The sequence below is a fragment of the Suncus etruscus genome, chromosome 6, assembly GCF_024139225.1.
Source record: "Suncus etruscus isolate mSunEtr1 chromosome 6, mSunEtr1.pri.cur, whole genome shotgun sequence".
NCBI classification, from domain to species: Eukaryota; Metazoa; Chordata; class Mammalia; order Eulipotyphla; family Soricidae; genus Suncus; species Suncus etruscus.
This window is the reverse complement of record NC_064853.1, coordinates 90,633,690-90,661,097: the sequence shown is the minus strand read 5'-3', so window position 1 is coordinate 90,661,097 and position 27,408 is coordinate 90,633,690. Positions and strand designations below refer to the sequence as shown.

The 27,408-nt window shown below is 35.7% G+C and overlaps 1 protein-coding gene across 6 annotated transcripts in view; it reads right to left on the bottom strand.

Moving 5' to 3' along the window:
• Positions 1-1,002: 1,002 nt before the first annotated feature.
• The window catches only part of FXR1 (FMR1 autosomal homolog 1), a 67,662-nt gene continuing 41,256 nt past the window's right edge, over positions 1,003-27,408 (bottom strand). The window contains exons 10-18 of one of the 6 annotated variants that reach the window (XM_049775853.1): positions 25,627-25,736; positions 18,912-18,998; positions 16,454-16,511; positions 16,304-16,366; positions 9,064-9,267; positions 7,172-7,372; positions 6,422-6,502; positions 2,757-2,848; positions 1,003-2,067 (exon numbers count right to left, since the gene is read on the bottom strand). In XM_049775853.1, coding sequence (XP_049631810.1) covers positions 1,897-2,067; positions 2,757-2,848; positions 6,422-6,502; positions 7,172-7,372; positions 9,064-9,267; positions 16,304-16,366; positions 16,454-16,511; positions 18,912-18,998; positions 25,627-25,736 — 1,067 coding nt within the window. In that variant the 3' untranslated portion in view covers positions 1,003-1,896. Of the gene's footprint in view, positions 2,068-2,756; positions 2,849-6,421; positions 6,503-7,171; positions 7,373-9,063; positions 9,268-16,303; positions 16,512-18,911; positions 18,999-25,626; positions 25,737-27,408 lie in introns of all 6 variants that reach the window. The other 5 variants (XM_049775850.1, XM_049775851.1, XM_049775848.1 and 2 more) reach the window with 5 other exon arrangements.

Below are 27,408 nucleotides of genomic sequence, written 5' to 3'. Positions count from 1 at the left end.
AGAACATAAACTTTTTTTTTATTACCAGCACAAGTATCACACTAGTCACTCAATACCTTAAATCAGTTACCAAGATTTCTGGGGAAAGGATTATATATCAAACATTCACACTGACCTGACAAAAATTAATTTTAAACTATACCTAGGGGGCTATAGAAGGTAGGGCACTTCCCTTGCATAGAGCCAATTAGGATTTAATTTCCTACACACTATATGGAGCCCTGCCAGGGCTAATTCCTGAAGGAAGCCAGAAGTAACCCTGAACATCACTGGGTGTGGCCCAAACTTAAGAGAAATTTTTACCCTGAATTCTTCAATCATAAATTAAGATCACATAATTATAGGCATTCAAAATTAAGCAATTATACACATTAAAAAGAAAACCCTCTAGAAGTCAGCCAATAGAAAGGACTATCATTCTTAGTTGTTTACATTAAACTCTTTAGGTCACAATTGTTTGCTATGACCTATTAGTTTCATACAGTACCAGTTTCTAATGCACATAGCTTGTTTATTTTCCTAAAATTAAGTCATCTAAGTTCATAAATAGTACTGTTTCAAACACGTTTCATGTGTTTACTTTCCTAAAATAGTCATCTGATGACTAAACTATTAAAATTTTCAGTAATATTCATATATTTAAAATTGAAAACCAAAAAGCATGTTAACTGCCCATTCCTGTTTGAAAAACTGCTCACAAAAATTTTAATAATCAAAGCAAAAGTAAAATTTCATACCTCATCCTTACAGAAGTTGCCATTCATTGGAAATTTTATATGAAGACTTTCCTAAGATTATAAACCCTGCTCATCTATAAGCCTAAGTGCTATAATTTCAGAAAATTAATTACTGAATAATCAACTGATAAAGTGGCATTATAATACTATCTATAATTATAGATGCTTTTAAAAATGCCATCAGGTTACTACTATTCTAGACCTGTAAGTAGCTCCAACTACTTTGTAACAATTGTTATAAAAAGTAGAAAGTTAAAAATCAGCATATGGAAGATCAAAGTTTATTTACTACCTGCATACAAAAACATATTGCACATCAAACAACCAAAATTAAAAAAAAAAAGGAAAAAGAAAAAAAAAAGGAAAGATAAGATAGCCTACTGAAGACTAACATGTAGTTTATACAGAATAAACCTTCTGGAAATTGATCTTTCAGTAGTTCAGGTTATGTCTGAATGGACATGACTAATTCACCTTAGTGTTTTAACTAAAGCTGTGTTTGATTTTTAAATACTGTACACTTTAATAAATAAACCAAACAAAGCTTCAATGTAGAACAGTCACTGCCAATATCACCCAGTATCCCTGCAGATGAGAATTTAACAAATGTATTCCAGTGGTCTGCAGATTTTCCTCTACACACAGCATTTAAAAAAAAAAAAAAAAAACAAACACATTAAAACAGACCAGTTTCCAGACTAAACTAATGAAGAAATTACAGTTCAGTGCAAAATATTTTAGACTGCATTTCATTCTAGTTTTCCTCAGGTGAAGAAGTGGTTGCATATTATTAAAAATGTAACAAAAGCAGCTAATGCTTTCATAAAGAATATTACGTTAGGGATCCCACACCCCACCCACCGCCCCCCATTTCTGCCATGTTTTGAAAACAAAATAACATTTCCTATAGCCAGCAACTTTTTTTAATGTTACATATACTATTCTCAAGGCACATCTGATGATATATTTTATAACACAGTAGGTGTCAAAGTATGTTTAACATATGATTTCTTCAGGATCCCTCCCCTTTCTGAATTCCAAATGGAGGAACTGAAAGTGCGATGTAAAGACTGGCGATCCATATTCTATCTTTGGCAAGCTTGTACAAGCACTATTGTAAAATGTAATGTAAGAACTGTAAACTAGGAACTTCTTCAGTTTATGAAACACCATTCAGGACTGCTGCTTCTTGAGTGTTTTCTTCTTTTAAGGTATTTATCTTTTCTTCTCCTGGAGTACGTTGTAGCTTGGAAATTTCATCGCCAGAAGCACTAGTTGGGCCATTTATTGCCTTTTCTGAAGGACCATGCTCTTCAATCACATCTTTTGCCTGCCAAAGGGAAACAGCTTTTTCAACTTCATTATAAACAAAATCTATTGCTGAGGAGAAAAGGCTACATAAACATTAATTAGCTAATAATTATAGGCTCATGTACCACAATAACTCAAAAGAATTTAAATGATTAAAAAACTCGAAACAAATCTCAATTCCTTTTTTTTTTCTTGCAAATAGCAATACCTAAACCACAGGAAAAACTTAAACTTGTCTGCTAAAAATTGTGCCTACTTTATCATTTTAACCACTGAAGAGCACATCTAAATGATATAAGCAGTTAATAACCTAAGAAAATCAAAATCACCTGCTTCACTCACCTTTTACACGTTGTGTATTCATGTCTTGAATCCCTTACAGCACAGAGTAACTGAAACTTAAATCTATCACTGAAAATGGTTTATATAGCCTACTGCTCCCCAAAGCAAGTCTTTATCTCTGGGTAGAATTATCTTTTTTACATATGCTATTTAACTTTCTAAGTGAAAAAAAAAAATTCAGCTCATGCATGCATATTTTTAGTTACCAGGGGAAAAGAACAAAATCAAGAGTACTCTTAAAATTATTTTTCTCGTTGGGGAAACGAGTGATCGTACATTAAGTGAAAATAAAATAAAACCATATTTAAAAAACAAAAACCAAAAATATAACAAAAAACCAAAACCTACAGGTTAAATTCTCCTTACCATTTCTTTCTTGTTTTTAGCCAAAGTTTCCCTTGGGAGGTTTCTTTGTCTGCTCTGAGACTCAGCTCTAGAAATATAATCTGCAACTGTGACTGTTAAAGATGAGAAAAAAATTACAGGTGTTGAAAAAATATGTCTAACGTTTATTTATGGATAAAGAAAATTTTACTTTTAAATTGATGGAGGGTTACCCAATTTCAAGAATTATTTAAGTTGGGTAACACCAAAAACAAGCCTTAAAAAAAATGCATGTTTTAGTAATGATAGTACAAAAGGTTTTAAGCTGGAGACTGAGGAAAACTATAGTCCTCTTTCACAAGTATCCAGCCATTTGCTTCTAGTTGAATATGTGATTGCGGGATAAGTTGGCATAGATACCCACAATCCAAGAACAGAAAATGCAGCACTTAAAACCCAAACAATGTTTGCAGTTAGAAGTTATGGGGTAGGGTTTTTCAAGTCATAGTGTTATGATTCCATTCGAAAATTATCAAAGATTTAAGAGATTTTATTCAAGTAGTTATATTTTTAAACACAAGCTAAGTGTTATTTCATGGCTCTGTAAACATGTCACACCAGAAGCCATTATGGGTTTATGAGCACACAGGAGAGTATCCTAAAAAATGTGGTCAGTGGTAGTAGAAAAAGGGTAGCAAAATTTAGTAATGACCCCCTGCTCACTCTACGAATATTTTTAGGGAATTGATGTATGCTTGCAAGAGATTAGGGAGATGACTTTGTGATACAATTTGAAAAAGATTCACCCAAGCTAACAACTACGATACACCCAAGTACAACAAATGCTATTTGGTCTACCTACAGATATTCTGGAGAGGCCTCATTTAATACCACTATCCAGTCTCTTCGAGGTCTTACAATACAGAATTCACTGACTTGAAGAAATAGCAAATTAATCCCCGCTCTCAATTAATATTCTTTGTTTTGGGGCTATACCCAGTAGTAACTGCTCAAGGCTTACTTCTGGCTTTGTGCTCATGGATCATTCCTGGCAGCCTCAGGGTTGCTGGGAATCAAACTGGAGTTGGCTACACATGAAACAAGTGCCTAAGTGTACTATCACTCTGGCCCCTGAAGAATTAATTTTCTATTAGAAACTGATAAAATTCCCTGGTTATGTGAAAAAGTGCTACTTTAAATCATGAGAACAAGTTCACTATGTTAAGAATGAAAACTCAAGTAAACTTTTAAATTAGTTTCTGGGAAAACTAGTTCATATTATTTTAACAAATGCTTAAGTCATTTTAATTCAAACATTCTAGATATTTTAATTCATTTTTCTTAAATCATGAATGAACATGATAATACATTACAAGAGTCAAGAAATTCTAAGGGCCTAGGAAATTAATCATTTAAACAACTTATTTCAGAATACAGACTAAAGATGTTTCATGTCTAAAACTGTCTCTTCCAAGTAAAAATCTTAGTAAGTTTAAAATTATTTAATCATTTTCAAAACTGGGAAAGGTTATTATATAGATACATAGCAAATCATTCTATGAAGGAATCAGTTGGGCCAACCTTTGATACAATTCTTTCAGCCTTCAATGATAAACTATCCAGCTAACATGGAAATTCTGGCAAAGAAAAGCCTAAGTCAGGGAGACAGCTCAAAAGGCTGGGCTGAGGTGCAATGCTTTGCACAGTTGAGCCAGAGTTCCATCCCTGACCTGACATGGACTCTAAGCACTGACTCGGTAACAGCCACTTAGCACGAACAGGTAATATCCTCACTCCAAAAAAAAAAGAAAGATAAAAAAGAAAACAGCCCCCCCCACCTGTTTAGAACTAGCCTTATACACTTTGGAATATTAACAAATACAATATCCAAAGGAAAAATACTGGCAATCTGTGTAGCATAATTTATACTCTAATTTTATCTAAACTGTCGAGGTTAACTGGACACCAGTGTATTATCACATTCTAAATAAGTAAAATTTAATATTCACTTGATACTAAGGTCAACAAGAATTTTTGAGCAAATAAAAACAAATGACTATATTTAGAAATGTTGCTAATTGGGGCCGGGCGGTGGCGCTGGACGTAAGGTTCCTGCCTTGCCTGCGCTAGCCTAGGACGGACCGCGGTTCGATCCCCCGGCGTCCCATATGGTCCCCCAAGAAGCCAGGAGCAACTTCTGAGCGCATAGCCAGGAGTAACCCCTGAGCGTCACAGGGTGTGGCCCAAAAACCAAAAAAAAAAAAAAAGAAATGTTGCTAATTAATATAGATGTCTTCCCACCCACCCCCAACTACCAAAACCTACTGTCACTGGCAAGGAGAAAACAAAATACTTATTCTAACTCTTATTCTATCAGTGTTAATGATGGCTGGTTTTAGTTCCCTAGGGGTTGGGGGCCAATAGGACTTTTATAGTCTAATGAAGAAAATTAGTCTCTGAAAGGAAAATATTAATCACAGAAAAAGAAAAGAAAAACAGGAATGTGGCATGAAATATACAAATCATTATCAAACTACTGCAAACTCCCAGTACTGAAATCTTTGCCTCTCCTATAATACTGTTATCCTTTTTATGTGTATTAACTTGTTTAGTATATTACCTTCTAGTAAGTTATGTTCAAATTTGTTCTATAGTAAGTCCACACTGAGTGCTTTTATTTTTACATTTATACAGTATGAGCAGAAAATATATTAACTATCTGAAGGTAAATCTCTAGGACTATTAAAAGAGGGAAAAGAGAAAAATATTTACTGAAAACTTTGACAATTTTCATTTCTTTTAAATCACAACTCCCATTAAAATAGAAACACTCCTCCCCCTCAAATTAAAAACTAATACCTTTAGTATTCCCAAATAGCTCTAAACACACTAAACTTAAAACACTAATGGTAAAAGAAATTATTTGGGGGTGACACATGAAAGAATTTCTTTTGTAAAGAGTGCAAAATTAGTTCAAAAGGGGTTTATTTCTGGTGCACACAATTTCTTCACTGTGAACATATATGTAATTCTCTGTATACAAGAAAGGAATCATGTTCAAAATAATAGACACAGCAAACATTTTTCGTTTAAGTCAGTAAAACGTATGACTACTTGAAGTAACATCCTAGAACTAAGTATTATTAATTTGAATAGTTAGTAGGTGTACGTGAAAAGAAATCACACAATAAACAAAAAACATAACATGCATTCCTCTTATTAGGAAGACACTTCAAGTATATATCTCTTTTATACTTTTTTTTTTAAAACTGGATATTACAGTTCCCACAAAAATGAGGTGCTGAATCCAGGTATTGTTACCAGACACCATGCAAAATCTGCCCAATTCTGCCAATTAACCTCAACCACAGCCTGTAACCAAGTCCCTGAAATAGCAGGCGTTATCACAAATGTGAAGATTCTGCCAACTAGACAAAACAGTGGTCTTCTCCACAGTATTCCCATGTTTTAAAAAAAATTTTTTTTGAGACACAGTATTAGTTTGATTAGACAGGTTATGAAACATTTAAGGTGTAAAGAATGCATTCTCTTGACTAGTCTTATTAGTTGAGTAAACAATTTATGAAATGCACATCTTGAATGTCTACGCACACATGTGTACATGTAAGTACAATATATTTAGAAAGTAGACACATGACATTTTCATGCTTGTGACCTGGTGCTGTGAATAGGTCCACTGAAGTTACCTGGCTGTCTATCTTCTGCCTGACCCCTGAAACGACGCCTGCGGCTACGATTGCGTCGCTGGGGTTTTTTTTCACTATCATCTGTAATTGCAAAGTTTACCATGAACTAGTCTGACAAAAAAAAAAAAAAAAAGAAGAAGAAAAGGAAAAAAAAACACCAAAATAAACAAAACCAAGAAACTTCTTTCCATTAAAGATTTAAAAGACAAAACTTTTAATAGGAAGATTAAATTACTGACAAAAATCAGACTTCTGTAGATTTAAATGTTCCAAATAAAATTTTTAAAATAGAACTCTTACAAGGAAACGAAGGATTTAAATCAAATTCAAAAATTTAGATTACCACAAAATGATAAAGTTTAGATTTACCAAAATTAACAAACATTTAGCCCTTTGATAATGCTTCTTCAAAATACACACCTTCACTTTTGTTATTTTATTAATTTTTTTAAAAAGCTCTTAAAAGATTCATTCTTTTTTTTTAAAGATCCATTCTTAAGATGCCAGATTCTGTACAAAATTAAGAGCATACCTCGTAGTTACAGTAACTGTACTACTTTAATGGCATCAAAGGGCACTTTTATAAAACTGTCGGTTTCATATAATTTTCTAAACAAATTTAGAAAAATAAACATTTTAAGACAAAAACAAAGCTATCTGCTTTGAAATAAACACTGAAAAAATTCTATTTGGGATCTGCACATTTAATGCAATTTTTTCCCCAGTATCTTTCCCCAAATGCTTACATACCTAGCCCGTTTTCATTAACCGAAGCTGTATCAGATTCAGTCATTCCATCCATCAGAACAGCATCTTCATCAGTCCTTCGTCTACGAGACCGCCTACGACGGTTAGTACTATGATGGGATTCGCTGGCATCAGTGTCTGCAGTCTGATCTGATTCGGTATTATCAAGTAAGCTGTATGGATTGCTGTCTGGATCTTTGAGCACTATATGCATGTCAGAGGCAAGAAATATTTGTTTAAGAGAGCTGCAGTATCTGGTACCATTCTGATCTATACTGAGATATACCAAATTAATGATAAACTCCAATAATTGCCAATCAATGCTTCAAATAAAATGTCTCACTATTTTGATAAACTTTAATCCCAAACTAAATTGTAAAATAGTGTCTTCTATGTCGTATTTATCTATATAATAAAAATATTAATGGTGATAAAAAATTAAGATACTATTTCTTTTCAAGTACTTTTGAAGATATTAGAAAATTTATTATTACATCTTAATTCTGACATTCAGAGTAGAACTATTCAACAGAAATTTCTGATTCAAAAGAAATAATAAATGGCTTTGTTCCTTTGCTGAATTCAAAGTGATTGTTGTATCTTTGTGCTAATTAAAGGGTTACTTGCAAATAATACTCAACACCTGTAGTTGACAATTTAAAAATGTTTCTATGAACAAGTATCAAAACAAATCTGTAAAAAAGAAAGCAAACTAAAAAAGGGTGAAACTGATTATGGGAAAATGCATAAATGAATGCTGACTAGTATTCCCATCTCCAGAAACAAAGAGTGAAGGTGGGATAAGGTGGGGTGAGAGTGGAAAAGGAAAAGTTTTTAGATATAATCCGTAAGAAAAAACCATCTTACCTATGTGCATTTATTGCATCCACCAATCAAATTATAGAAGAAATTCACCTAATCACGATTTTTCCTAAGTTTCCTTTGGTATCAGTTAGCAAGCTAGCATCTTTACAAAAGACACTAAGTTTATCCATTAATTATAAACACTAGGTAAAGTACATTATTTTGCAAACCAGCATATTATACCTTTATAAGCCCAAGTAACAGTGAGGAATAGACTGAATTATAAAAACTACTTCCTTAAAATAGTCTAACTAAAAACTTAAAACTCAAAAAATATTAATAAAACTAGAGTACCTTTTGTAATTTCTAAGCACAACTGTTATAGAACTATATGTGTATATATGTCATCTAATTTTTAATGCTATGTAAACTGCCTGAATGGTTAGGGTGGTATAAATGTTAAAGATTCAAGCTTATTATGATCTAGTCCACATATCTTCACAATCATTCCGCCCACACACTCCAGCCTATTAAAGAACATTCTAGCAACTATGACTCCACATAAAGATCATTTAAAGTTTTCCAAATCTTAAGTTAAAATTTTTTTCATACTTAAAATCTAGCTAAATCCTCCTCTTCAAAGTTCTATTGCTCGAACATTAAAATTTAACAGGTTACCTTACAAATTACCCCATTTCCCAAGCAATACATTAATATAGCAAAGAATGCTTTTCAGCTCATCTTCCACATTTTAGATATACATACATTATTATAAAGTTTCTGAATTTGAAAAACAAAAACATATAACCCAAATATGCTATTCAGGGGTTGGGAGTTCCTTCCTAAATGCATAAACATTCACCTCCAAAACTAAAGGCATAAGCATACATCTAACCATCACCATGTACATGCCATGTACCATGCCAAATTCAGTTTCTCTAACTTGAAAACAAAACTTCGAGAAAATTCTACACAGCTTTTCCTTACATTGCTATATTCTGTTTTCCTAACTGGAAAATACTTCCAAAAGAACTTATATAAAGTTATATTGTTTACGAAGACAGGATGTGACATAGTATATAAAAGACTACCGGAACTGATGGAGGATTTGCCACCACGTGGTCCACCACGACCTCGACCCCCAGAAACACTTCTGCCTCTTCCACCTGGGCGTCTCCTGCTGTCACGCTGATGTCGGCTCTCTCGATCATCTTCTCCTGCCAATGACCAATCACTCAGCTCATCTTTACGTTCAGATTCTGTTTCAGAGGGGTTAGACAGCTCAGAATTTGTACCTTGAGAAAGAGAACATATGCCAATTATATTCTATTTAAAAAGGACTGGCTGCTTGTAAGATTTAACAAAGCTAATTATACTGAAATTCATTAAAACTAAGAAATACAGAGACAAAGAAATAGTACAGCAGGTTAAGTTACTTGTGTCTTGCATTTTGCATGTGGCTGACTGGGGTTCGATTACAGGCACCTAACATGGCCCTCAGACTTTTCAGAAGTGATTCCCTGGACATCCCTGAGTATAACTCACCCACCCCCTAAAAAAACTTATATAAAACGTAACTAAGTATTATTATACCAAAGACAAAGATTTAGTCAGGTTAAAAATGGAACTGTTTCATGTACAGAAACAGTCAATGGATCATTTCAGAAAACATGAAGCATTGCAGATACACTATTAAAAATGTACTTAACATGGGAAATTAAGAACTTTTCCCTGAATTTGATTTTAATATAAACTAATATAGTAAAAAATAACCATGTCCAATATTTAAAAGTAAATCTTATATTTATAAAAATTGTTTACTATATTCCAATAGCATTTCAGATTAGTGAGCAACTTTTCTGCATTTTATTATCTCTTAAAATAGTTTCATTTGGGGGCGGGGGAGGGAGTGAGGGTTGGTACCAGAACCCAAATCTAATACCTCTCAGATGCTGTGAGGCTATACTTTACCTCCATTGAACCACACCCCCAAACAGCAATATTTTTCATAAACTGATTCTCTTTTATTATATGTACATAACACACATAGTAAGTAGCTGTTTTGTTTTCTTCTGTTTGAGCCAAACCCAACAATGCTCAGAGCTTAAACTTGACTCAGCGATCAGTGATCACTCTTGCAGGGCTTGGTGGACCACATGGGATGTTGGGGATCAAAACCAGGTTGGTCGTCATGTACAAGGTAAGAAGCTTATCCCCTGTACTACTGTATGTAGCTCTGGCCCACAGCAAAGTCTTAAGAGTCTAATTTCGAAGTTACTGGATGTTTTAAAATTACCCTAAAAAGAAAATTTGACCTATCAGTAGTATATAGCAATGTTCATTATGATTTTAAAAGTTTGTAGACTGGGAAGATGAGGGTTCTGAGAGCTTGTATACAGGCTTACATGCTTGCCTGACACACAGCAGATTCAAATTAACTCCTGGTACTACATTTGGTTCCCTTAGTACTTCCAAGAGTGATCCTAAACAGAGCCAGAAGTAAGTCCTGAGCACATGTTGTGGTCCCAAAGGCAAATAGAAAAATAAAGTTTGTAGCTAGACTATAATAATTTGCATATCCCAGGCTCAATACCAGCACTGAATGGATCCCTCAGCACTTCCTTGAAGGGAAGAACCTCCTCAAAGCAATATAGGTGCACTCCACAAAAATAAGAATAATCACATTAAATAAAATAAATGTTTATAGGAGCCAAAGATAATGGTGCATCATTTTTGAGAATTCAACTCTGGAGCACCAGTCACAGGCTAAGTGGCATCTGCCATTTTGGATCTCTACACAACAATGTGTGATCCCAATACTATTGCAACCAAATGTTTAATTTTCCCAATCATAACAATAACAATGAAAGGTAAAGATAAAATGTATTTATCATTTCTAGCAATACAATGACCAATGTTCTAATGACTATCATTTAAAAATTTAAATGCAGCAAAAAATTCTATAAAAGCCTGTAATACTGTTCAGGGAGATATAGAGATAGAACCCATGCTTTACACAGAAAGAGATCCTAAGTTCTATCCTTGCTAAAACAGGCTGTCCACAATCACCAATAGTAAATCACAGGGATGGGTCCCCCAGACTACTGAACTTCTCTGAGAAAGTCCCTAAAATGTATTTTTTTCCAAGAAGTGAGCCTACCAGCATCTATTCATTTAAAAAGATAATTCTGCAATGTACCTTTTTGGGAGAGGATATAACTATAGTTAAACAATATGATCATAGCACAGATTAACTGGTGAGAACTATACTTGATTAAAATACTATTTTTCTTAGGTCTGAGAAATAGCTCAACAGGTATGCACCTGAGGTTTCATCCCAACACCACATAGCCCTCGAACACTGCTATAAGCAATCCTATTACACTGTGTTAGGAGTAACTCCAGAGCATTGCCAGGTGTAGCCCCAAAACAAATGAAATAGCAAAGAATGGAATCAGAAAATTAACTCCCCAGAGTGTTCTCCAAAACAAGTAAAAAATAATTAGTTGATATTATATTCTGCTAGAATAAGGACAAGTTACTGTTTTCATGCAGAGATAAATCTTTAGGTCTTAGATGGATGAGCCAAGATTTAACCTCTGGGCTATCATACATGCACAAAAGTTTGCACACAATCACACACACGTGCTCTTAATGAACTATTTACTTACAAACCTATATCCTGCCTGAGCGTATTTACCAAAATCAGAAGGCAGAAGTATGGCTTATATTTAAAGACGTTCACAGAAGTTCATGATGAATTCTCTTTAGAAACTGTAGCTTTTAACTGTCACAGCAAGAAAATTACTCCTTCAATCTAAATCCAGTACTTAAGATATTAAAAGGCATATTTAAGTCAGACTTTCTAAATTGGATAGGTGAGAAAACACCGCACCCCCTCTAGAGATTATATGTGTAAGCTTCAAAAGCACAGCCAACAGTAGCACCCAAGGCTATTGTCCCTTTTCAAGATCATTTCAATAGCCCTCATGAGATAGCTATCAGCACACTTTGGAGAACACTGGTTTAAATGATAGATTTCACCAGTTATAAGACAGATATTCAAGTAAAAAACAATAGGGGCAAGTGAGCTGACCAGTGCTTGTTTATAGAAAGTAAGCCATTTAAATATTTATGATGGTAAAATAACTTTACAAATGATTAAAGTTAAGGATACTGAGGTGGAAGATTATCACACTACATGGGTTTCTGAATGAGAATCATTAGAAAGGTCAAATATTTCTGCAGCTTAAAAATCATAGTGAAAACACTTTTCCAACTGCAAAGAATCAGAGAAATAAACACTGTGTGTGTGTGGAGAGACAGACAGACAGACAGACAGACAGACAGACAGACAGACAGACAGACAGACAGACAGGCAGACAGACAGACAGACAGACAGACAGACAGACAGAGACAGAGAGAAATGGGAAATGCTAGGACCAGGAAACGAAAATTTGAAGAGAACAAATTCTCCCTAAGTCTACAAAAAAAGGACTGGACAGAGTACATGAGAGATCTCATCTTACATGGTTCCCAGACATAGATCTATTATGATACCATCACCACCACCCCCAGAGACCACAAGGAATCTAGCAATGATAACTGGGAGGGGAATCCTGATCTCTTGAGCAACTCTTGGAGGCATATCTAACCCTCCAAACAAGTCTCCAGAAAGGAAAATCACAATATGCTGCTAACTTTTTAAGTTTGAGACAAGTTTCCAATCAGGTTTCTTAACTTTAAATTAACATTAGAACAATCACTTTTCAGAACACTAAATTAATAATTTCTTACACCAGCAATAGAAACAAAAACAGGAATTATTTCGACCATACAAACTCCTAATTTTGAAGAACAGTCCATGCTTTTAATTAAAAAGACAGTAAGCTTTAAAAAATAATTGGGGGGTGGAGAATAGCATGGAGGTAGAGCGTTTGCCTTTCGTGCAGGACAGTGGTTGGAATCCCGGCATCCCATAAGGTCCCCCGAGCCTGCCAGGGGCAATTTCTGAGCATAAAGCCAGGAGTAAGCCCTGAGCGCGCTGCTGGGTGTGACCTCCCCATAAAAAAATTAATTGTGGGGAGGGTGAGGGTTAGAGGGACTGGGGCAGAGTTCAGCAGTTAAGGACCTTGTTCTTTGACCTGGATTAAATTCCCAACATCCCCAAGCACCAGGAAAAGTGATTCCTGAATAGATCAGAGTACTCCAAAACAAGGCTGGGTGTATCTCCTCCCAAATTTTCTCAGTAATGGGAAAGAATTCAAAGAGCTGGAGTAACTGTTCTGGAGTCCTGGGTTTGATGGTTCACATCACAAACATGGTACCTAAACACTACCAAAAGATATCCAAGTGCCAGCCTAGAGCTCAGCCGTGAATCCAAAAATTAACAAAACTAAGCCAAATGGATCCAATTTTATTAACAAATGAAGGACCTGCTTTTGAAATAACATTTTATGAAGCATGGTAGGTAAGGAGGAATTTGGGTCACAAACAGGTGTTCAGGAGTAACCCTGGCTGTAATTAGATGACATGTGGCTGGAACCAAATTAGCCAAGTGGCAAGGAAAGCGCCATATGTGTACTACCCCACCCAGTACCTCAATGAAATTTTAATTTGATTTTTCCTCATTCTAAAATTTGTAAAATCCTCTCACAAAGATGGTACCATATCCTCTGAATGATCACATGTACCAAATACTCAAAATATCTTTACCAAGCCCAACATGCATCCATTTATAAGACACTTTAGTGCCATTAATTCTGCCAATTCAACTCAAATATCTATTGTTTCAAAACCTATCAACATCAGAAATTTCTCACACAGCTACCAGTTAAAACCTTCTGTTGGACCTAGGAATGTATACCAGGTGCAATGCTTGCACTGCATTCGTGAGGGCCTTTAGTTCAATCCTCAATACTAAAAATAAAACACAAAAAAATCCTTCTAATATGGTGTACATATAGGCATTTATATAGTTAAATTCAATTATTTTATTCAAAAGTTATTTTTAAGAGGTGTTATATTCTACAATGATTTAGAGTTGAGTGCCATCTACTGTGAACAATTTAGTATTTTTCAATGTATACTTTTCCCACCACCCTCAGTGACACAAATTTATCACCTATTTTTTTTGTCAAAATCATTTGCCAAAGTGACCTTACATTAATAAGTGAACTTCACAAAGGCTTATAAAATACTTCAATAAAGACCGGAGCAATAGTATAACAGATAGGAGATATGTAGACTTGCATGCAACTGATCAGGGTTTGATCTCCAGCACTGCATATGGTGACCCCCAACCCCATGATTCCTGGCTGCAGAGCAAGAAATAACCCTGAGCATCATGAGGTATAGCCCCCCAAAATTAACAAAAACTCAAACCAAAAAAAGGAAACACAGAAAATCTTATATATGTCAATAAATTTACCAAACAAACAAACTTGGGCCAGAGTGATAGCACAGCAGAAGGGCATTTGCTTTGCACACTAACAACCAGGGACAGACCCAGATTTGATCCCCAGCATCCCATATGGTCTCTGAGGCTGCCAGGAGCAATTTCTGAGCACAGATCCAGGAGTAACCCCTGAGCACCAAAGGATATGGCCCAAATAACCCAAAACAAAAGAAAACAAATAAAGAATCCAAACTTGACAGGCACAGTAATTTGTATCTCTAAAACCACTGAGTATGTACTTAAATACAGGTTCATTATCTTTTAGATTAATATATATTTTCAAAATACAGTTAATTTATAATCCTCAGTACTTCACATAAGCATTAATTCTGCTTTTCAATTTCAGTACAAGGTTAACTTTCACTACTTAAAAAAAATTAAATATATATGAAAAAGGATAATTATTTTCCAAACTGTTAACAAGTGAAAATTGGTACAAGTTATAAAACTTCCATTTTTAGATGATCAACCATAAAATCTAGATGTGGAATCTGCACACTATAGCTTCACTATATGCACACTATATGAAAACACACTAAGTTTTCATATATTTTGATTTTTCCTAAATATAGAAAAAGGGCAGGACAGGAAAGAAAAAATAGAAAACAAGGTATGATACAAATCTTATCACTGGGGCCAGAGAAATAGCATGGAGGAAGGCAGTTTGCCTTTCATGCAGAAGGTCATTGGTTCAAATTCCCGCATCCCATAAGGTCCCTGGGCCTGCCAGGAGCGATTTCTGAGCCTGGAGCCAGGAGTAACCCCTGAGCGCTGCTGGGTGTGACCCAAAAAACAAAAACAAAAAATAATGATAATAATCATCATCATATCACTGTTGGGGACAGAGCAATGGAGCAGCCATAGGGCATTTGCTATGCACATGGCTGACCCAAGACAGAAAGTGGCTTGATCCTCAGCGCCCCATATGGCACCCCAAGCCAGGAGCGATTTCTAAGCGCATAGCCAGGAATAACCCTGAGCGTCAATGGGTGTGCCCCCCCCAAAAGTCTGATCACTGCTAAAATCCAAGTCCAAATGTAAAAATATAGTGTAACTCCAAATCTGAGACTATTGATATAACCATCAACAGTCCACCCTTCCTAATAGAAAGGACACTATCCATCCACATATTCATTTATAAAGTATGACTAAAACTCAATCATAAATAACTCTAAATGTAGATCACAAGTGACTCAATTAAAGATTTTTTTTATAAAAGATTGACTTAAAAAATATTAGGTTCTAGTTTCAAAATCCTCATTTCAAAATATTTTACATACATAAAAGTTTATCTAAAATTTTTTCAAAGTTCTTTTCTTTTGAGGGGGCAGCCAGAAAGATAGCACAGCGGTAGGGTGTTTGCTTTGCATGTGCAGACCCGAGAAGAGCCCGGTTCAATTCCCTGCATGGCATGCTTATAGTTCCCCAGCCTGAGTGCAGAGCCAGGAGTAACCCCTGAGCACTGCTGGGTGTGACCTAGAAACTGATCAATCAATCAATAAATAAAGTATTAAAAAAATAAAAGTACTTTTTAAAAATTAGTTTAGATTTAGCATCTGCAAACGATTACTACATTTTTTCCTAAAATGGTAAGAGGACCTATATCCCTACTATCACTAGCTTTTTATGGCTAACTAAATGCAACTGTACGAAGGAAATATCTATAAAAGAAGTTTCTCAAAGAAGCATGACCATCATTACCACCTTAACAAATACATACGTATACAGACCTACATAAAAATTAGCCTTTTAAGACATACAATCTTAGAACTTTCTTCTATCTTCAGAATCAAGAGTGAACTAGATAAAATTAAACACATGAATAATAAACATATGAGCTGAACTAGAACTATGAAAAAATGTTTGCTTTTTACCATAACCGGAGGTGTAATTAGGGCCCCGACGACCTCTGCCTCTTCCACTATAAGACCTAGAACCTTGTACAGAAGAGACGGTACTTTCATCAGTGGCATATCCTTTCTCTTTTTCAGGCCCTCTGGTGGAAGAAGGTCTGAAACCCATACCAATCTGTCGTAGCTGTTCATCAATCTGTAGGCGTTCCATTCTTAGTTGTTCTACTTCCTATAAATGAAACCAAAAGAAATGGAGGAGGGTATTAAAAATCTTATATGTAAATTGTTGTCTTTCAAACAACAGAGCTATACTCCCTCGTAAGAAAAGAAACTTCCAGGGTTTGTTAAAATATGTAATTGTGTTCCCAGAAAACACAGTAAAAGTGACTTTTGGGGCCAGAGAGATAGCATGGAGGTAGGCATTTGCCTTGTAAGAAAAGGAACTTCCAGGGTTTGTTAAAATATGTAATTGTGTTCCCAGAAAACACAGTTATTAAAAGTGACTTTTGGGGCCAGAGAGATAGCATGGAGCTAAGGCATTTGCCTTGCATGCAGAAGGTCAGTGGTTCGAGTCCCGACATCCATATGGTCCCCTGAGCCTGTCAGGAGCCAGGACTAGCCCCTGAGCGTGGCCGAGTGTGATTCCCCCCCCCCCCCAAAAAAGGTGACTTTTACTTATTAGTAAAAGTGATTTGTAACTACATTTCAACAAACAATATTGCCTTGGGACCAGCGAGGTGGCGCTAGAGGTAAGGTTTGCCTTGCAAGCGGTAGCCAAGGAAGGACCATGGTTCGATCCCCCATCCCCCAGCGTCCCATATGGTCCCAAGCCAGGGGCAATTTCTGAGGGTTTAGCCAGGATTAACCCTTGAGCATCAAACGGGTGTGGCCTGAAAAAACAAACAAACAAAAAAAACAAACAAACAATATTGCCTTAACATGACTCAACAATGCAAAGTGTATGGACCAGAGAGATTGCACAAGTGGTAGGGCATTTTGCCTTTTGCATGCAGAGGACCTGATTTGATTCCCGGCATCCTTATGATCCTCTGAGTCTGCCAGGAACAATTTCTTAACACAATGGCAGAAGTAGCCCCTAAGCACTAACACCCCCCACAAAAAAGTACTATTGAAAAGGTATTTTTCTGGGGCCACTGGAATAAAGAACTTTAAGTGTTTGCTTTGCATGCAACTAATCCCAAATATCATATATCAAAAGCAAACCTTGAGCACAGAGCAAGTCATGACCTGAGCACTGCAGGGTGTGTCCCAACAATGACACCTCACAAAGAGTAAAAGTAACTATACTGTTCAAAAAGAAGTGGTAAAAAAAACTTAAGTGTATAAAGAAAAGGTTTTACTAAATTTTAGAAGTGTACTAGAAGAGCTGACCATAGAATAAAAGAATTTAAGACTGAATTACAATTTTCATAAAAATGAGTTTTTGATCCATTGAGCACTGTCAGGAATAAGTTCTGAGCATCTAGGTGTGACCCCAAAACAGAGGTAGGTGTGGGTGGCGGTTTAACTGCTGAAAGTGCTTCCAAAGTATTAATATAATGCAATAATTTATAAGACTAACAGAAAAACACAATATTGACAGCAGTTAAGATATTATTACTCGGGGCCGGGAAGGTGGCGCTGGAGGTGAGGTGTCTGCCTTGCCGGGGGTGATTTCTGAGCGCATAGCCAAGAGTAACCCCTGAGCGTCAAATGGGTGTGGCCCAAATTCAAAACAAAACAAAAAAGGTATTATTACTCTATGGGGCCGGAGAGATGGCATGGAGGTAAGGCATTTGCCTTTCATGCAGAAGGTCATTGGTTCAAATCCCAGCATCCTATATGGTCTCCCGTCCCTGCCAGTAGCGATTTCTGAGCATGAAGCCAGGAGTAACCCCTGAGCACTGCCTGGTGTTACCCAACCCCCCCCCCCAAATTATTACTCTAAAACCAACAGCATTAGAATTAAAAAAAAGTTAAACGTACAACATGCCAGTTACAACTTTTAATGATGTATAGAGCTATTTTGTTGGTGTTGTTTTATTGTTCACTATTTTGGGGCAGTGGACGAGGCCCATAACTGGCAGTGTTCAGAGGTCACTCCTGATTCTGCACTCAGGACTCACTCCTGGTGGTATTTAGGGGACAATATAAGACGTTGGGGATTTGAACCCAAGTCTGTCATTTGCAAGGCAATCACTTCATGCAATGCATAGGAGGATATCACTTGAGCATTTTCTAGAATCCTTGGTCTTTATCAACTCAAACTTTACTATAAACAAGTTAAAAATGATGGTTGTATCAAAATTTAATAGTTACCACAGATACCAAAAAAACACAATTTCACTACTGTTTTTGTGCCCTATTTAAAAGTTGAGGTAAAAACAAAATGTGTTGATAAGAAACAAAGAAAGATAAAACCAAACATTTTTTTTAATTTAAAGGAAAAAAAATGAGGAATCTCAGAAGAACCATGCATGAGATCTTATTATTGCAAAGAACCTTCCATTTTAAAACTATTGTAAAAAAAAGTGCAAAACTGAAGAACAGAATACTTAGAAAATATATAATTTCCAGAGAAAAAGTTTCTAACACTTGAAGCAACAATGATATAAATGAGATTACAAACCTTTAAATAGGCAATGTGATATTCTAAAAGAACTTGAACATTTCCAATGCTTTCTTTAGTGCCAACAAATACAAATGGAACCATCCCCTGTAAGAAAACACAAAATATAAACAATGTTTTATAATAAAGGTCTAGCTAAATGACATATAAATTAGAAGTTTCCAAAACACATGGCATTTTATGCATACTAAGCTTAAAATTAAAAAATGAGTTGTTAAATAGCAATAATTTGATATTAAAATATTTGACTATCATATTCATATTACATTTATAATATTCACCACAATGTCCAAGCAGCATTTCAGCCTTGGGTCCTCGCACTGAACCACTGTCTGACAAGGAAAATACTGCTGAGTGGTGCCCAGGTGAGAACCACTGGGGGGGGGGGGGGGGGGAAACCATAGAAATATATTTCTGTACTAATGTACTATACTGATAAAATCAATTCCCATCAAACTTAAAAAGTTAGAAAAATTTCTTCAGGCTGGGTACATATTCAAAACTGGAGATAATGTATTGCACGCAGGAGGAGGCCCAGGTAAAATCCCTAAAACCACAAAAGGTTCCCTGGACAACACTGAAAGTAACCTCAATTACCATGTTAAATGTGTTCCAAAACAACGGACCCCTCACCAAAATTTCAAACTCATATAAATTTCCAGTTAAACATATCATCTTCAGTGAAAATGCTTTTATAAAATAAGAATCTACTAATCTGGTTAATAACCCTATGCTCAGATCTAAATGTTTTATCAAAAGTGTTTCAAGTATAATTGCAGAATACAAATATTTATAATGCAAAATAAAAGGATTAGTGGGGGGGGGGCAAATACTTAAGTTACTTTGTAGTAAAACAAATCAAAGGACTAGGAATATAGCTCAGTGGTAGATCATGCCTTGCATGCAGAGTCTGAATACGCATGCATACATAGAAAGATTAAAACAGACATAAGTTTAATTATTGAATAGTAAAGTTTTAAAAAAGGAATTAAAAGAATTTTTTTCTTTATTAAAAGAAACATTTCCGGCTTCCTACTGGTTAAGAAAAATGAATCAATTCTAAGTAAATGCAGGAATGGGCTATAGCTCAGTGGTACAGCATTGGTTCTTCATGTTTGAAGCCATGGATTCAATTCCTGGCACCACCAACAAAGTGAAAATTAGAGTAAAAACCAAATTCAATTTCATTGCTTCCTTTTTTTCTTGGTTTTACAATTCAGTTGACAGGAGTTACTCCAACAAATTGGCTTTAAGAATTTGGGGTGGGGGCAGGAGAGATAGCACGGAGGTAAGGCGTTTGCCTTTCATGCAGAAGAGGTCATTGGTTCGAAACCCGCATCCCCATATGGTTCCCCGAACCTGCTAGGAGTGAACCCTGAGCGCTGCCGGGTGTGACCCCATAAATCAAGAAAGAGAGGGAGAGGGAGAGGGAGGGAGAGGGAGGGAGAGGGAGAGAGAGAGAGAGAGAGAGAGAGAGAGAGAGAGAGAGAGAGAGAGAGAGAGAGAGAGAGAGAGAGAGAGAGAGAGAGAGAGAGAGAAAGAAAGAAAGAAAGGAAAGAAAGAAAGAAAGAAAGAAAGAAAGAAAGAAAGAAAGAAAGAAAGAAAGAAAGAAAGAAAGAAAGAAAGAAAGAAAGAGAGAGAGAGAGAGAGAGAGAGAGAGAGAGAGAGAATGAATTTGGGGTGAAAGGGGTAACGTGGATCAAATACAGAGACTTTACACACATGCAAGGAAGTGCTCAACCCATGTAAATTAGATGATACATGTGATAAGCTGGAGAAATAACTCATTGGGATGATAGCATCCTTTACATATGTGAGGCTTGAGTTCAATACCAAGCATTGCTTTTATAACCCCAAGACCCCAAGAACAGTCAGGAGCAGCTCAAGAGCAATGCCAGGTAAGCCCCAAAACAAAATAATAATTCTGCATAAAGATGCTCAATGATTTCTTTCAAATGTATCTTCTAAAAATCTAAACAGTTCATTCTAGATGTAGGAAATTAAATATAAAGGGCACCCAGGCAGATGTTAAGAGATGTTAAGGAGGGCCCGGAGAGATAGCCCAGCGGTGTTTGCCTTGCAAGCAGCCGATCCAGGACCTAAGGTGGTTGGTTCAAATCCCGGTGTCCCATATGGTCCCCCGTGCCTGCCAGGAGCTATTTCTGAGCAGACAGCCAGGAGTAACCCCTGACCACCGCCGGGTGTGACCCAAAAAAACAAACAAACAAACAAAAAAAAGAGATGTTAAGAATAGAGACCTGTAGTGACTATAAAGACAGGAGTTAACAGTAAACAAGTAGGATGTTTGCCTTGCAAAAAATATAATATAATATAATATAATATAATATAATATAATATAATATAATATAATATAATATAATATAATATAATATAATATAATATAATATATATATATCATATCAGGTAGAATGTGAAGCATGAAAACTTCATTAAAATACAAAACATTTTAAAACTCAGTGCAAAAAGAATAATAATGCAAAAAAAAATCCCAAATTGTCCTATAAGACATAAGGTTAATGCACACATTCTTTTGGAATGGCATTAACAAAGGTCTAAGTGACAGGGAATAAATTCAGAAAGCTAGAGAGCTTACCTTGTATAGTGAAGTTCAGAATTAACCCCCCCCCCAATGCCATGTGACCCAGAATCACCACCAAAGACAGTAGCACTGTTTAGTCCCCAATATGGCCAGGCTAGAAAAAAACCATGGAGCCAAGCACCAAATAGTCAAGCTTGTAACATCAGAAATAGCCCCAGATCCCTGCTAGAAGATTTCTTTCAAAATTGGCAAAAAATGTAAAAAACTACAGAATTTTTTATGCTGCTACTAAGAATGTATGAAAATTAACAAGATCTAAAGAACTTTTATCTTATCCCACATACCCTCTGTTTTAACAAATCCATTCCTGAATTTGTGCTCAAGTCCTGTTTAAGTGTACCATGAGGGAAAAAGGGGTAACTTGAAAACAGACTAAAATAATCTATTAAGCAAAATAGAAAAATAAAGGAGACAGACAAGTTTTATTTCTTACATAACAAAATATTTAACTTTAAACTTAAAAACTCAAACATTGGGGCTGCAGTGATAGTACAACAGCTAGGGTATGCGCTTGCACACAGCCAACCCAGGTCAGAAGGGATTTGCTTATGGTAGCTCTAGGTTTGATTCAGACAAATAGGTTAAACTGATGAAAGTAGTCCATGAAATCCTGTTCCAGAGTTATGGTCTCTTCTCCCCGTAAGAAACATCAAATCTAAAACATTTAAAAGCTCTAGCCAAATAACTGGAGTGAAATATTAAGAGCTGGAAGGTCAAAAGACCTAAAGCAGGAACAAGCGATAATATAGAAAAGTAAGGTGCTTGCCTTGCGTGCTGCTAACTTTGATTCAATCCAGGTACCACAAATGGTCCCTGAGCTCCATTAGGAATGATTACTAAGCAGAAGAAAAATGCCACAGAATATGACACCCTCCTCAGCCAAAAAAGACCACAAAAACAAAAGAGCTAAAGCAATGACTGGTAAGCACAAAGCAAAGATTTGATCATCAGCAACTCATGATGCCTACACACCACCAGGAGTAAACCTCAAATAACAGGAGTAGCATCTGAGCATTGCTAAATGCATCCCAAAGACCCAATAAACTAATCTTTAATCAAGTCCTATTCTATAAAATTCATAGTACTAGTGAAGAAAGACAAATACTTTAATTCAGATTTGATCACTTGACTTGAAATATATTCAAAAATCAAAGATTATGAATATATTAAAGACAGAAAACAAAATATAGGACTGAAAGACTATCATTAACTACAGAAAATAATTGCTATGAAATATTGACAGAAAAGGTCATCTCGCAGAGGTCACTCATCAGACTTCAAAATAAATGAGTTGTAAAAACCTAGTAAATGTGGAGAGGTTAAAATGCTAAGAGTGGATGTTGGCTAGGCAATGCACATAGCCTTGCACATAACCAACTAGGGTTCCTTGGCACCGCACCCAAACACCTAAGCACTACCAGAAGTGAATCCTGGTTAAAGAGAGTCAGGAGCAAGACCCAAACACAACCAGATGTGGCCCGACAGAAAAGAAAAGTTTCAGTAGTCACAGATATACCAACATCAACTTACGGGTTTTAATATGCAATGTTTTAAAACTAAAAATTGAATACTATTTCCAGCTTTCAGCTTATTCTAAAAATATCACAACATAAAGCAATTCCTAATGCATACATCCTACACATGACACTCAAAAGAAAATAGCATACTTCTTTTTATAGAAGGGCACCCACCACTTCTCCTCTACATATTCCAATCTATTCATTTACATCATCTACTTGGTTTCTGTACTTAAGTTTTTTCTGTACATAGTTTCTTCAACTATGGGATAAGATAGTGATAACCATAACAACTACAATCATAAAACATATTAAGTTCTTATTTATAAAGACAATCTGAGAGAGGAAATTACCAGAAAATGCTGACTATATAGTACACAGCAATAGGCTAAAACTAAGGAAAATCTGGATGTTAGTATTAACCAAGAATGCACATGCATAATCTAATGATTCAGGCTTAAACACCTTACTCTTCAAGTAGTGGGCCTATGATTAAGAGAATACGATTATATTTTATATTACATAAAAATGGGGGCAGTGACAATTTTAAATAGGCCATCAATCTTAATTCTATTTGTTGTTTTTGGGTCACACCTAGCAATGTTCATATGGCAAAGAGGATCAAGCCCAGGTTGGCACTTGATGCTCACTGTACCTTTCTGGTCCCTTAACTCTTATCTTAAAAATCTGGAAAAATGAGAAGGATGCTATTTCTTTAACTAGAAGTTGAGATTTACAGCATTTTTGGAAGCAATGTAGGATGAAATCACTGAAAATAACATTATGAGTCATGAGACACAATTGTATAAATCTAAGACTTTTTTATTGTTTGACTTTTGGGAAGGGTAAATCCAGCAGCCCTTCAGGAGTCAGTGATCATAAGACCATTAATTTGGTGCCAGGAATTAAAACTAGGTTCCTACATGTACTATAGCCTTCATTTGTTTGAGGGTCAGCCCAAACACTGTGCTCCTAAGGTTATTCCAAGTAGTGCTCAGTTCTGAGGATCAATCATGAGCCCCAGCATACTGGCTATCTTACTAGCCCTTGTTTAAATTTTCAACTTTGGGCTATACACAACTGTGCTCTGGATTTACTTCTGGTCCAGCTCAGGGATCACTTCAGGCAGTGCTCAGAGGATAATTTGGGTGTCAGGGATCTTATGGTTAACCACACGCAAGGTAAATGGCCTATTGACTCTATTATTTCTCTGGCCCCATAGCACAGTGGCGTTTGCCTTGCAAGCAGCCGTCCCAGGACCAAAGGTGGTTGGTTCAAATCCTGGCGTCCCACATGGTCCCCCATGCCTGCCAGGAGCTATTCCTGAGCAGATAGCCAGGAGTAACCCCTGAGCATCGCTGGGTGTGGCCCAAAAAAAAAAAAAAATCTCTGGCCCCTAGCCCTCAGTTTTTAAGTGTATACTTATGACTAAGAAAAGAAGAAGCTATCTCATTAGGTATGAATACATAAAAATCCATACAAAAACACTTGATACAGAGGCTATTCTGTGTGCCAATTTTCCTTTTAACATGTACTCAGTAAAATTATGAAACTGAAAATCATGAACAACTTTTAAGTGTGTATCTCACGGTGATTCAATAAAATATTTATATTGGAGCTACAGGGATGGCACAGCAGATAAGGCATTTGCCCTTCATGCGGCCGACCCATGTTCGATCCCCTGGCATTCCCTATGGCCCCCTGAGTCTGACTGGAATAATTTCTGAGCACAGAACCAAGAGTAACCCAAGCTTTGCTTGGTGTGGCTCAAAAACAAAACAAAAAATACTTTTTAAAGTAGACAATAAACTAACTCTCTGAACACTAATCAGTGCAAAACCAAAGTCTCCGAGTACAACTCTTTCTCTGGAGAAAATCATAATCTTCTACTAGTGTATACAAATTTAAAAGGTTACACTGCATAAACAAAGTTCGTCATTGATGCCACAAAGTTCAGAAGTCCTTGAATGATTTATGAAGAGTTAGAAATGTGGACAAGCTCAACAGGTGATAAAATTGACAAATTTCAGGGGCCAGAGATATAGCTCAACAATAAGATTAGGTTCACGTTCAAAGTGAAATTTTGACATTCTTGATGCTACATGGCCCTGGAGCACTGCCAGAAACCCTTAAGCACAAAATCAGGAGTAACAATCTTTAAATCTCTATTACTCGGTATAGACAAAACCCCACATCACCCACAAATGAATGTTATAAAAGCTATAAATAGAATTACTAGCAACATAAAAGCTTAAAAGATTACAAGTAAGAAATGCTTAGACTATAATAGCAAATGTTAACAGTAAATTACAACATTTGTTGAGGGTATCAAATCTACAGCTTTTTGTTCTCAAAGATTTTAGTATTAAAAAATTTTAATAAAATACTGAGAACCAATACAGAATTTAAGGTTCAGATTTTTTTTAATGACATCGGGAAAGTAATATTCTAAGGAAGAGAATTTCAAGAAATCAGTGGTAATCAGCTAACCAAATATGTTTCCAAAGCTAATGAACAAATTAAAATGTTAACCCAGAAAAGAACATGAAAAAAGCAATTAAACTGTCTGAATACTTACATCTTCTCTTGGGAGCTTATTTTCATTGTCCCCTTCAATTCTCACCCGAACTACACCAGATTTGTCCACAATTTCTTGAATAACTTTGCCATTTTTTCCAATTACTTTTCCTTTAAAAAATAAAGATATATACTAAATTAAAACTTGCCATTACCTCTCAACATCAAAAACCTTGATGTGCTATCAATTATTTAAAAAAGGCAAAGTTCCACCTCCATCACTTTACTTAGTTAAATCTAAAACATACTGTAGAGCTTTAATGCTTATTCAGAAACATTAACTGGGACTGCTCATATTAAAAAGTTCTGAAAATTGAAACAATTCAAAGTAGGTCCTACACGATTTCTATATTTTTGAAATTTCAGGTCGAACTCATTTCAAAACATTTATTATACTTTTGAAATAAAATGAATGACATTAATCATGTCATTTTCTATATAATAAAACCAATTTAGATACCTGTGACTGAAGATCTACCATTAAAATATTTCCTTAGCAAAATATGTGTAATTACATTTTACAATTTATAATGTACTCCACAGCTATATAGTAGTATGCATCACATATATGGTATGCTCACTCTTGCTCTAACTCAAATGCTATAAAATGACATAAAATGCAAATCATCAACTGGTCTGTCAATAATTAAAGCTCTTTTACCATTAGAAAATACTAGTTACTAACAGAAATATACAATCTAACTATACAAAATACCTTTATTAAGTTAACAATACTGTATTTTCATTAAATTCCTTTTATTAAATCACCACCTGCAATTTACTTTAAAAAAAGTCAGCAAAACCAGAAAAATAGCTCATTGGGTCAGAGTACATGTTAGTATTCAGGACATTGGGGTTAATCATTGGAACTAGCCTCCAAAACAGCCAGGAATCAGCCAGGAGTGATCCCAAGCACCAAGCCAAAACTAAAAAATTTCTTAAAGCAAAAACAAAAACTTAAATCAGCATCCTATTTTCTTTATTTTGGTTTTTGGGCCACACCCGGTGACACTCAGGGATTACTCCTGTGCTCAGAAGTTGCTCCTGGCTTGGGCGACCATATAGGGTGCCAGGGATCGAACCCAGGTCTGTCCTGGATCAACCACATGCAAGGCAAATACCCTAACATTGTGCTATCACCCTGGCCCAAGCAACCTATTTTTTTTAATAAGTTTGGTTGCAATGAAATTTGTTTCTATTGGATGCTTGAGAAAAATATTTTACATTATGTAAAATCAGGGAACAATAATAATAATAATAATAATAATAATAATAATAATAATAATAATAATAATAATAATAATAATAAGCTGGCCAATACAATAATAAGTTCAAAATTTTCTATTCCTACACTCAAATCTTCATCCCCATTAGTAACTTTTTATTTAAAGTTAAAAGCATCAGGGTTTAAAACAGAGAACAGTTAATTTACATGATATGTATTCTTTTGAGAAGTCCCAGTAGCACCATATAAAGCAATCCTTACTGTTAATACACTGAAACACAAGCGGCAACTCCATCTATGACTCTGCTAAAAAAAAAATGAATCTTTCTGGGAAAACCAAATCAGATATACCATATTCCCTCACCCAAGATCTGCCCCTTCCTTCTCTCAATTATACCAGCAGAGTGAATACCATCACCGTCTGAGGTCCTTGGCAGGAACCTACCTGCAACTTTTATTTGTCCCACCAGAGACAGTTATTATTTTAATTGACCATTTTCATAGTTTTATTCCAAAGTATACTGACAAATTGAAGCAGACCTGTAGTATAAATTGAGC